The 12,464-nt window shown below is 43.0% G+C and overlaps 1 protein-coding gene across 3 annotated transcripts in view; it reads left to right on the top strand.

The window, feature by feature from the left end:
- DRP2 (dystrophin related protein 2) overlaps window positions 1-12,464 on the top strand; it is a 227,894-nt gene that overhangs the window by 78,400 nt on the left and 137,030 nt on the right. For all 3 annotated transcript variants that reach the window (XM_073573086.1, XM_073573085.1, XM_073573087.1), the window contains 3 exons: window positions 4,590-4,668; window positions 5,245-5,305; window positions 12,131-12,192. In XM_073573086.1, the coding sequence (XP_073429187.1) occupies window positions 4,590-4,668; window positions 5,245-5,305; window positions 12,131-12,192 (202 nt within the window). The remainder of the gene's footprint in view (window positions 1-4,589; window positions 4,669-5,244; window positions 5,306-12,130; window positions 12,193-12,464) is intronic.

Here is a 12,464-nt window from a genome sequence, read left to right as displayed (position 1 = left end):
CGCGTATGGCCAATCTGGGGGTTTTCCCTCATCCTGTACCCCCAATATACACTTCCCGTACTAGGAAAACACCCATCCTATTAGAATAAAAACACTACACATTATCTTCTTTGGATAATTTTGGCCACAGCGGACAGTTCATTAACAAATAACATAAACATTTACAATAAGTATTAAATACACAATCTTATATGTCCTGAGGGGAGGGTTCTTGAGGCCCCCAAAATTCTGGCTAAATATTTGGCAAAAACACAAGAACTTAAAAACTCCATGTTACCCTTAGCTGTAAACCACCAGCTCAAGGGCACCAAAAATCCGGAAGTCCAACCACCAAAAGCTCCCGGGTAAAACCCCGTCCAGAACCGTAACCAAAAGCCAGATCCACCGAAACAATTTTAAACTGTCCAGAATTTTAACTTCCAATTCCTTTTCGCTGATTTAGCGTTAACTCCAAGAACCCCACCCCCCGCCAATTCTGCCACTGTGACGAAACAACCTCCATTTGAACCACCGCTAATATGCCTTCACCATGCTCCCAGCTCAACCTCGACCAACCCCCTTGCGATTAAAACGGGGAGGGTGGGTTGGGTCTTCTCCTGCTGTCCTTCCGGCCGAAGTGAGGGGTTCCCGCACATTCTTGACCCTATATAACGCCCCACCCCCTGCTCTCCTCCCCTATCCCTGAACCACCAATCCCTTCTTTCCCACCTGATTTTAAAACAAAAATAAAAACCCCTTCATGTCCCAAGTGCAGTCATATGGGGCTTACATAGGAGCTGCGCCTATTCCTGCCCCGTCTGTAGAACTATACCACATTTCTAATTAAAGGTATTTATTAATATTATTATTATTACACTTACTACATATTGGGATAGGATCTTGGAGATGGGAATACCCTTTAATCTCATCTTAATGGGGTTGTACATCTTTGGAAACATTTTATTTATTTATTTTTAAATACTTAAATGTATGTACTGTATATTGTGCATAGTTTAATGTGGTCTGTGGCAATAAATCAGCTGAGAGGAGCTCAGAATAGCACATATTAAAGAGGTGCAAACTCATTGTCAGAGTGCTGACTGATGGATTCTTCGTTAACTCATTCTGCACAGCACAAAGACTATTTTTAATATAAAATAAAAAAATACATAAATTGTCACTACCAGTAAATGGAGTTTTAATACTGTAATAACTATCAATATTATTTTCAGTTTTATTAATACTTATTAAGTAATAATTGTTATTATTAAATAATTGTTGTTTTATTAATATATAATTATTATAAATATACTGTACTAGATGGTGGCCCGATTCTAACGTATCAGGTATTCTAGAATATGTATGTAGTTTATTTATGAAGTTTTAATAATATTGCAATAATGCACCCCCCAATCCTGATATGCATGGTCCTCTCACCCCCCAATCCTGATATGCATGGTCCTCTCACCCCCCAATCCTGATATGCATGGTCCCCTCACCCCCTAATCCTGATTTGCATTGTCCTCTCACCCCCCAATCCTAACATGCATGGTACCCCTCACCCCCCAATCCTTGGTAAGCATGGTCCCCCCTCACCCCCCAATCCTGGTATGCATGGTTCTCTCACCCCCCTTTCCTGGTAAGCATGGTCCTCTCACCCCCCTTTCCTGGTATGCATGGTCCCCCTCACCCCCCTTTCCTGCTATGCATGGTCCTGTCACCCCCCAATCCTCATATGCATGGTCCCCTCACCCCCCAATCCTGATATGCATGGTCCCCTCACCCTCCAATCCTGGAATGCATGGTCCTATCACCCCTCTTTCCTGGTAAGCATGGTCCCCTCACCCCCCCTTTCCTAGTGTGCATGGTCCCCCTCATCCCCCTTTCCTGGTATGCATGGTCCCGTTACCCCCCTTTTCTGGTATGCATGGTCCCCTCACCTCCTTTTCCTGGTATGCATGGTCCCCTCACCCCCCTTTGCTGGCATGTATGGTCACTCTCACCCCCCTTTCCTAGTATGCATGGTCCCCCTCACCCCCCTTTCCTGGTATGCATGGTCCCCCTCACCCCCCTTTCCTGGTATGCGTGGTCCCCCTCACCCCCCTTTCCTGGTATGCGTGGTCCCCCTCACCCCCCTTTCCTGTTATGCATGGTCCTGTCACCCCCCTTTCTTGGTATGCATGGTCTCTGTTAAAATAAAAAATAGTTATATACTCACCTTCCGACGGTGTGCGATCTCCGCGCCACGCGCCGGGCATCTTCCGGTCCCAGTAATGCTTTGCGCAAAACACCGCTGATAACGTCGCGCTCTCGCGAGAGTGACGTCATCTCCGGCCCTTAGCGCAAAGCATTACTGGGACCGAAAGGTGCAGGGCGCGTGGAGATCGCGGGCTGTCAGAAGGTGAGTATATAACTATTTTTTTTATTTTAATTCTATTTTTTACATATTTCCACGCGCCCGGCCTCACGGTCCCAGTAATGCTTTGCGGCTTAGACCGCTGATGACTTTGCGCTCTCGCGAGAGTGACATCATCTCAGGCGCAAAGCATTACTGGGATTGCGAGGCTGGGCGCGTGGAAAGGAGATCGGAGGCCGTCGGAAGGTGAGTATAACCTTTTTTTTATTTTAATTCTCTTTTTTACAGATTAAGCCCTGCGCCCGATTGAGCGCTGCGCCCGACTGCGCCTATTGCTGATTGGTCGCGGCGTGGTGGCTGCGACCAATCAGCGGTAGGCGCAGCTTACCGTTACAAACAGCAGCGCTTGGATTTCGGTTACAGACAGACATGATAAGACAATTATATATATAGATGTATAAATTAATGATTATCATTATTTACTAATAATAACAATGATTATTAAATGCTTATTTTTTTTAGAAGGTTCGGCTTTTAAATGTGGTAGATTGTAATCTATAACATTAAATTGTTGAACCTTGTAAAAAATAATTCATTATGCACCTATTGTATTCATGCCCCTCGTCCTAGGTGCAGCAGTATGACCTCTTCCATAATGACAGCCTAAAATTTCCCAAGGCAATGAATACTAATATCGTCGAAAAAAACTCTGCCGGTCTTAGATCAAATTCTCTTTAGTACCTCCAAGGATAATGACACCATTCCTTTCCCAAATATTTCCTAACTATACGGTACAAATTAAATGGCGACAGTCAGACACCGGTAGTTTGACTGACATAAGTCTAAATATCTCTCTGGTCTCTTTCCGTAAGAAACAATTGTCCCAGTTTTATGAGCTTGAGTGTTTTAAAGAGGACGTGTCGCCAGGTCAAAAGCGTCCGGTTCTTGCACATGTTGTATTCCTACTGTTCCCCTGAATATATTGTTTTTGTCATTTTTTTTCAATCTGATATGCTGTTCTAGAGATATGTGCCTTTTTGTTTAGTGCTTCTTTGTGTGGTCTTTATGAAGTGGGCGGTGCTAACAGGGTAATAATGTTGAGCAACCTAAAGACACACCCCAGAGGATCCTATGATAATAATGCTGAGCTACCTAAGGACACGCCTCAGAGGATCCTATGATAATAATGCTGAGCTACCTATGGACACACCTCAAAGTATCCTATGATAATAATGCTGAAATACATGCTCCCTAGGATCTTATGGTACTAATGCTGAGCTCCCTAAAGACTCACCCCAGAGGATCCTATGATAATTCTTGGAAGAGACACAGTGAACTGCACCAGTGGGGTACTTTTCTCACTCGTTTATCGATGAACAATCCTTATCTTAACTGAATTGCAATAGCGTATTCAACAGGTTTTCGGTGCTCAGCAACTAACAAACAATTCCATGATTAACGAAAAGGAGAAAGAACTGTGGCCCTCACCACGTTGAAATAAATCTCAAAGTCCTTTTATTTCACCTGTGTGGTAAAGACATTGAGCAGGATATGCAGACTAAGGAGGCATGTGGGGAAGTAAAGGGTGGCCTGGACCCGTTGAAGTGATTATACGCGAAAGGGCCATCGTCCACCCCTTCAATCCCCGCATGCCTCTTTAGTCTGCATATCCTGCTCAATGTCTTTACTGCACAGGTGAAATAAAAGGACTTCAAGATTTATTTCAGCATTGTGAATGCCGCAGTTCGTTCTCTTTTTCATTGATCCTATGATAATAATGCTGAGCTGCCTAAAGACATGCCCCAGAGGATCCTATAATAATAATGCTGAACTACCTAAAGACACGCCCCAGAGGATCCTATGTCCGTCACCGTCTTGTAAAGACCATAACAATGTGCACTAAATTAAAAAGTACTGTATGGTGGATTTAAAAAGAAAAAAATACAAAAAATGCGACACTCAACGGTGCAGAGAACATAAAATAAGACAACTTTTGACCCGGTGACAGGTCCTCTTTAATTAAATGTTAATATTAATTTACTAATAATATATATAGTATATATATTATTAGTAAAATATAGTATATATATTTTAATCATTGTCCACCCTGAATCGGTAATAACGTATCAAATACATGTGCATAAAAATTAATTTACTCAATGATATTGTTTGTTTAGACAATATTTTTATAACCTTTAAAATGTATTTGTGAACACATGGAATGAATGAAACCTGGTATTATATTCTTGTGCAGACTTCGGTTACAGAACGTCTCCGGCAGCTGCAGGATGCTCACCGCGACTTTGGACCCGAGTCTCAACATTTTTTATCTTGTGAGTTCCTCTGGTTTTACATTTAAAATTTAAGTGTTGAGTAAAAAAAAAAAACAAAACTGCTGTTACAGGGAGGGATTACAGTACACATACGTATCAAGGAATAATGGGCAGAATGTCAAACAGCACCAAAATAACACAAATAAAATACAAACAGGCAAGATAGAGAAAAGTAAGACCATGGATGGGAAGATGATGAGTTTTCCCAAGAGTGTTAATTAAGTTTAAAGAAAAAAGTGTTATTCATTGAAGAAAATAGTCAACAATAATGACGCAGTGCGTGAATCTCAACAATCTTTACGTAGAAGGGCAAACATAGTAATACAAAAAGAGAAAGAATATTCCATGCGATTGGATAAGAAAAGGGACTAACTGCATGATATTTATTCCGGAAACCTCTAAGAGCCATGGGAAGGCCTATTTCCTAATTTAAGAGTATTTCCGTTTCATGGCGACTAATTGAGGCTAGGTAGATGGGTGATTAAAATGGAAAATAAAATGCCATAAATGTAAAAAAAATTGGAATAACACTTTAAGAGATGAGTGATAAAAGATTGACCTCATGTTATATTCCAGCTTCCGTACAAGTGCCCTGGGAGAGAGCGATATCGCCCAACAAGGTCCCCTATTATATCAAGTGAGTACGACGACCATTATTTCTTGGTCTTTCTTCATGTTTATTTATGTTTTATCCTTCATATTTCTTTTTCTCTGTTTTTGTAGTTTGCCTTCAGGTCACTTAATTTCCTTGACTGGTTTCTGTTTTATGAATCACCAAAAACTAGAACAAAGAGTAATTATACTAATAGCAAAAAAATATTAAAAATAAGTCTAACATAAAATAGATTAGATAACATTATAAACCTAATCATATAGGACCAATATTCTGAGACTTTCCAAAACATGTATGTACAGTCAGATATGGCTTGTAAAACAAGCTACAACCCGTCTGTATTTAATGAATAAGATAACAAATAGAACTAATAGGCAATAGAAAAAACAATCTAATATACGGTAATATAAAAAACTTAAAAAAACAGAAGACTAAGGCTAAGTTCACACTTGTGTTTTGCTGGTCTGCGTATGGCTGTGTACTTCCTCCCTTAGCTTCGCCTACGCTCCGCCTACTTCTGCAAGCGTCCTGCTTCGTCTTGCGTACCTATCTTTAACATTGGGTACGCAGTGACATGTGTTTCATGCGGATGTGTCCGCATGCAGCCTTTTGACATGCCCGCCGACCCCATGGGAACGCAAGATGACGCAGGACGCATGCTGAAGTAGGCAGAGCGTTGGCATAGCTTAAGGGAGGCAGTACGCAGCCCTACACAGACCAGCCAAACGCAAGTGTGAAGAACATTCATTGATATATACAATACTGTATATTTGGAGGTGCACAGTAGTGTAGGACAAATCATCAAATAAAGAAAAAAATTATCTTAATGACAATAGCAAGAAATGTATACATCTGTAAATAACTAAAGCCAGAGTGATAGTGATTATGCAGTTATTAAATATCATGGGAAATATTGAAAATAAATATAAACTAAATAACAAATATGTTTTTAGGAATCCATAGAAGCATATCTACACATCTAATTTATAAAGCTCAAGTGTGTGTATGTATGTATGTATGTGTGTATGTCCGGGATTGGCATCCGCACCGTCGCAGCTACAGCCACAAAATTTGGCCCAGTCACACGTCTGGACCCCGAGAGTGTCCTAGGCTATGTTGTGAGGCGAAATTTTAACCCCGCGCGTTCCAATTCACCAAACAGTTTTGCCTCTATCTACATAATGGGGAAAAATTGTGTGTGTATCAAGCCCCGCCCCTCATTATGATGTCATAATGGTTGCCATGGCGACGCTGATGTCATCATAGGTTGCAAGCCCCGATGCTCATTATGACGGAGAATATGTGTGATGGGTATATGGGCATGGGACTATGGGATGGAGGATGTGTGATGGGTATATGGGCATGGGACTATGGGATGGAGGATATGTATGATGGGTATATGGGCACAGGACTATGGGATTGTGGATATGTATGATAGGTATATGGGCACGGGACTATGAGATGGAGGATAATTATAATTTGCTATAACTAACCACAGTTAGTTACTATGCCTGGGCAGCGCCGGGCTCTTCAACTAGTTATAGTTATATTAAAAGTAATCACCGACTAAAAAGACCATTGTGAGATTTTAACCTGTAGCGGGATCAGCTGAGTCGCCATGTAGAGGCTCGTAACTCTGTACTCCAGAACCTCAATGACCTCAATGACTCAAGAAGAGTGGGATTCCATACTTTTTTAGCGCCAAGACACATCCAGCTCGGTCAGCTTCCCTGAGCTGACTTAGATGAACACCTAGGCAGTTTATATGCAGGGCTAGCCAATTGCACTAATCAAAGTCTGCAGAGCTAGGATGTAATCCTAGCCTACCTCACATTGTTACATACCCTCCCCCTCTGCCCAAAGCCTAAGGCAGTGCACCATCTGCCAACACACACAGCCTACAGGGAGCCACTTTACCAAAACAAACTTTGTGAGGGGGCGTGGCAATTTCTGTTTTGCCTCCTCTGAGACTACCTCCCGGTGGGCCTCAGGAAATCTACAGGGTTTTAAATTGACCCAAGCGGGAGGCTCATGTTTGATAACATGAGTGTGAACTAATAACTGCAAGAACCTTCCTCTATTCTTGGGTAACAATTTCCAGCCATGTTTTCTTTGAGAAGATGACAAATTTCCTGCTACTTTGACATCTGGAACGATGGCTATTAACTGGGCAAACAAGCTAGGAGTATCCAGCGAGTTCCCATCCTTAAAGGGATTTTACAGGTTGCCATAATATATGGGAAATGCTTCCTTTTCCCTGGTCAGTGTACTGTATAGCTGATCTCTGCCAGCTTTTCCACCACCTTGTAGAGTCCCAGCCACTGAGCAAGGATCTTGTTCTCCCCTATGGGCACTAACACAAGTACCCGATCTCCAAGCTTAAATTGTCTTAAGGCCCCGTCACACTAAGCGAGATCGCTAGCAATATCGCTTAAGTGTCACCGATTTTGTGACGCAGCAGCGATATTGCTAGCGATATCGCTATCGATATCCGACCGGCTCCCCCGCTGTCTATCGCTGTTCGCGTGAGAACGTCCTGGGCCGTTTCTCGTCGGCCGCTTCCTGCTGGGGCTGGGCTTCCTGCTGGCGCCGACGAGCGACGCGTGGACGTGGGCGGAAGGACGTCTTCATCGCCGCATCTGACAGGTAAGTAACGACCGCCGACCGCTGCTGCATCGCTGGTGAGATCTGCCTGTTTGGCAGCTCAATAGCGACCATTTAGCGATGCACCAGCGATCCTGACCGGGTCGTATCGTTGTCGGGATCGCTGGTGCATCGTTAAATGTGACGGTACCCTTACTCAAGCCAACCGATTATACATCCTGGATTTTCCCTCTTGAGCCTTGGGAAGGTTCACTTTTACCTGTCTCTTCACTTTGGTCCCTACTCACAACAGATGATTAGGCCTGGCCAATTGCGGGAAAACGAATATCAGGTCCTTGGGAACACCATTTAACACACTTACATTTTCTAGAGTACCTTTTACCTTTAAGTCTCTGAGCTGGGCAGTCCCATAGTTGTCCTGGGACACCCTCCAGGTCAGGGACACTGGCTTTAGGCGATGCTTCCTCATCCTTCTCTATATCCAATACAATGAAAGGATATTCATCGGTTACATCATGTTCCTTTCTTACCATAGCAAACTACTGGACACCATACTGCACTACTGGGTGCTACAGGTTTAGCCCATAAGTCCCAGAACAACGGAAAGTCACATCCGATTACAATAGCATGCAACAAGTTCTAGACCACACTGTTGTGAACTCATTTTCTGGTTTACCTCTGGCTTCTGGTGAGGGTGGTGGAGCTGGCTGTGTTGACAGAGGAGTCGTGAGTTCTCCATCCGGTCTCCCTCTGGTGGTGGCAGTAGGTAATGAATCTGATCTAAATGGCAGAGACTTGCCACCTGAGGAGGAGGACTGTGAGTGGACATCAGGAGTCTCTGACTGGATTTAAGACAGCCGACTCCCTAATTTTGTGCTGGTGATTTTCCTGCCCTGAGGTTCTGGTTTCCAGTTCTGTTCCTGCCTTCTCAAGCTATGTGTGCTCTGCTATTTTTTCACATGAGATTTGGTCTGGTTTACTCAGTTTTTGTGGTCAGCCAGCCCCTGCTGGGGCTGTGCTGAATTTCCATTCTTATGTCTCTGTTTATGCCAGTTTGCTTTTTGTCCCTGATCAGATTGGTCTGTTTTTGCTCTGTCTTCAGAATATACCAGAGTGCTGATATAGAGAATTGAAGTCTAGCGATTTCAGGGTTTTTGTTATCAGAAAGTGTTGGACATTTTTTGGCAGGGTTTTGTGCATGATTACAGACAGCATCTTTCCTTTCCTGTCCTTTCTAGTTAGTGTGGGCCCCATCGTTTGCTCAGCCTATTTTTCTATTTGTGTTTGTGTTTTCATCTTGTCTCACCGACAATACATGTTTGGGGGCTGTCTATTGCTTTGGGGTCTGCTCTGGGGGAGTTTAGATCTCCCCTTTTCTTGCTTTAGGCTTATTTAGTTCTCCGGCTGTGACGAGGCGTCTAGGATCATCGTAGGTACGCTCCACGGCTACTGCTAGTTGTGTGGATAGGATCATGGGTCTGCAATCCGCTTAGTTACCAACCTCTCTGGTTTTCTGTGGCTTAGCTTGTTTTTGTTTTTCCTCCTTGGTGACTCATTCATAACACCACTCCCTCTTGGTGGGACACAGAGCCACTGTCTATGCGTATGTCCACTGGGGCCATGGAATAGTTCTTGACATCTCCATGGATACACCTTAACCCCACCCTATGCCCAGGAACTAGCACATGCGGAAGTGTGGACCTTACCAGGGTCACCAAACTCCCTGAATCCAGGAGTCCCATCACTTGGACACCATTCACAGTCACCTGGCATTCCTGAGGTCCCTCGCCAGAACGAGAAACAGCACTTCATGCAGGGTAGGCAAAGTAGGCGTAGCACTGGCCTACGCTGCAGTCCATCAGCTCCGAGGTCAAGGAACAAATGGCTGATATCTAACCTGAGTTATGACACCTCCAGCAGACAGTGTGACGAGGTTTACCCCTCGAACCTGGCTCTGACTCCTCCTGTGACCTTGGGCACCCCTCAGAGGTGATGTTGGGCCTCTTCTTCTGTGTATCCCTGAAAGGTGAACTCAGGTTCCCTTTCCTGCTCAGGGAGTTATTCGCAGCCAAGTGTCTTTCCACCAAGCTCACTAGGACCAATTTACGCCTAGTAGAAATGATGGTTGTCAGTAATGTTGGAGATGTCAAAGAGAGAACTATGCATCTACCACTGTTGCCACCAGACGAGCCTTTGGCGGTGGTGGTGTTGGAGCATGAGCAGGTGTGTCTAGTCAAACAGAACTGCCCTACACTTTGTGAATGGTACAGTGTCAAGCCGCTACTTCCCTATTACTTTAAAACCATCATTAATCCAGACATTGTGCTTCTGCATGAACGACACAGGCCTGATTACATCTTCATGAACAACAATGCTACAGCTCATCAAGGTTGCATCATTAGGGAATGGTTGATATAGACTGAGGTACCTCAAATGGAGCGGCTTTCTCCAAACCTGAGTCCCATAGAAAAGCTATGGGATCAGCTGAGTCGCCTTGAAGAGGCTTGTAACGCTGTACCCAGAACCTCAATGACCTGAGGGCCACTCTTCAAGAACAGTGGGATGCCATGCCTGGGCAGATAATAACTCCACTTGTGAACAGCAGGAGACTTCATTGTCAAGCTGTAATTGATGCTAAAGGCCACATGAGTTAAAGTTACTGACACAGTGACATTTTTTGTTGGGGTATGCACATTGCTGTTGTTGGCTTTTGTTTCAATAAATTGTTTAAGATGAGGAAATCATCATTGCTGCATCCACTTAAATGCCCAACTGTCCTGATAAAATATCACTGTAGGGTGAGCGTTATGCGCTTTTCCTTAAATTTTGCTCAAAAGCCAAATATCTCTACATTTTTGTGATAGTGTGCATATATATATATATATATATATATATATATATACAGTGACAGGGTCGCTGGCAATGTATGTGATGTGAGAGAAGATATATATTTCAAAGATTGCTATCTTTCGTGATGTGAAACCTGGAAGTTTCTCTCCAGCATGTTATGTACTGGGAGGGGTTAATTAGCCATGACAGGGTTGTTTTTTTGTGAGTGGCTGTAAGAGATGGGCAGGATGGTTACTCACCATATCTCCTCCCCAAAGGTGTAGTTTGGCAAGTTAACTGTCCAGTCACTGAGTTTTTTTCGGTCTGTGTGTTTGGAGGCAAGAAAATCTCCAGTCTGGAGCTTCTGTGGGAGCTGAAGTTTATTTTATCCGGAGCGGGTGAATCCCGCAGGCATATGGACTGTGCTATCAGTTATCTTTTGTTTTGCCATTGTGCCAGAAAGGCCATGTTTATTTTGTTATACCCTGCACTGGTTTATGCCGTGTTTTAATAAACCAGCAGAAGAAACGCTCCTGTGTCTACATCTGTGAGCACCTGAGTGAGTCAATCAACCACAATACTCAAATTCCAAACCTGTAAGTAAACAGCAATGAATAAGGCAGATAACATCATAAAAAAAAAAATGAACAAATATTCAAAGTTAAGCGATAATGTAATTGTATCACCAGATGACTTGGTATCAATATGAACTTGAAGTTCGCATAAAATAAAATAAAAAACACAACCTTTATGTTCTATCTAATACATTTTATGGAATATTATTTTCAAATAAATGTCTAATTTTTATTATTAAAGGATAAAATAATTAGTATTTTTTCCTAGTTTTTGTGATTCGTAAAATTGTAAGACTTGCCCGTGACAATGTATTGGGTGCTATGTAGGTAAATAATATGTTGCATTTTTGTTTTTTTCTTGGGGGGGGGATTGTACTACTCTTCTGTCTTCTTTTGTGCAGAGCACATCATACAGAATTAGGAACAATGAAACAGATTTAATACCAGGAATGGATCCGTACCATGACACCATCAGACCAGGACAGACGCCATTCACTCATAATGGTGCCTGTCATAGTGTCCATCAATTTACTCAAGAATAGACATGGCTGCACCAAAGGTGTAAATTGACCTTGAGGGCCCATTTAGACGAGCCAACTATGGCTATTAACATGAATATTTTGTGGCCATAGATGTCATTGTTGCCGGCAGCATTTTGCTAGCTTATCGGGTGTCTTGAGGCATGTTTACACAATCTGATAATCGCCGATTGAGTCTTCTAATGAACACTTGTTTCTGATTGTCAGCGTGCCTGAGGGAGTCTTTAAAGTTTTTGCATTGTTTGTCCAGGGGCAGATAGCTGGTGAATGCTTAACATTACCTGTCTGTTCTTTACATGCAGCCATCAGGCCCAAACTACTTGCTGGGATCATCCAAAAATGACGGAGCTGTACCAGGCACTTGGTGAGATTTTAACCCCTTACTACAAATTCTGTTTTAATGGTTAATAAAACATTATTTCTTGTATCAGTATAAAAAGTATAAGTGCAAATTATGCAGATATCACAGGCAGTAACTGTGTTATGGACTGACCTGGGTTGGAGTAGTGGTACTGTAACAAACGGGGGCAGCACCGGCAGGTAGAGTAGTCAGGAATAGCCAAGGGTCAGTACACAGGAGAAGCAATGTAGTTAAAGGATCAGCACATAGCCTAGTCAGGAATAGCCGAGGTCGGT

This window comes from Dendrobates tinctorius, unplaced genomic scaffold (genome assembly GCF_039654945.1).
Source record: "Dendrobates tinctorius isolate UK_male_01 unplaced genomic scaffold, ASM3965494v1 ptg000034l, whole genome shotgun sequence".
NCBI classification, from domain to species: domain Eukaryota; kingdom Metazoa; phylum Chordata; class Amphibia; order Anura; family Dendrobatidae; genus Dendrobates; species Dendrobates tinctorius.
This window is presented reverse-complemented; position numbering and strand designations above follow the sequence as displayed.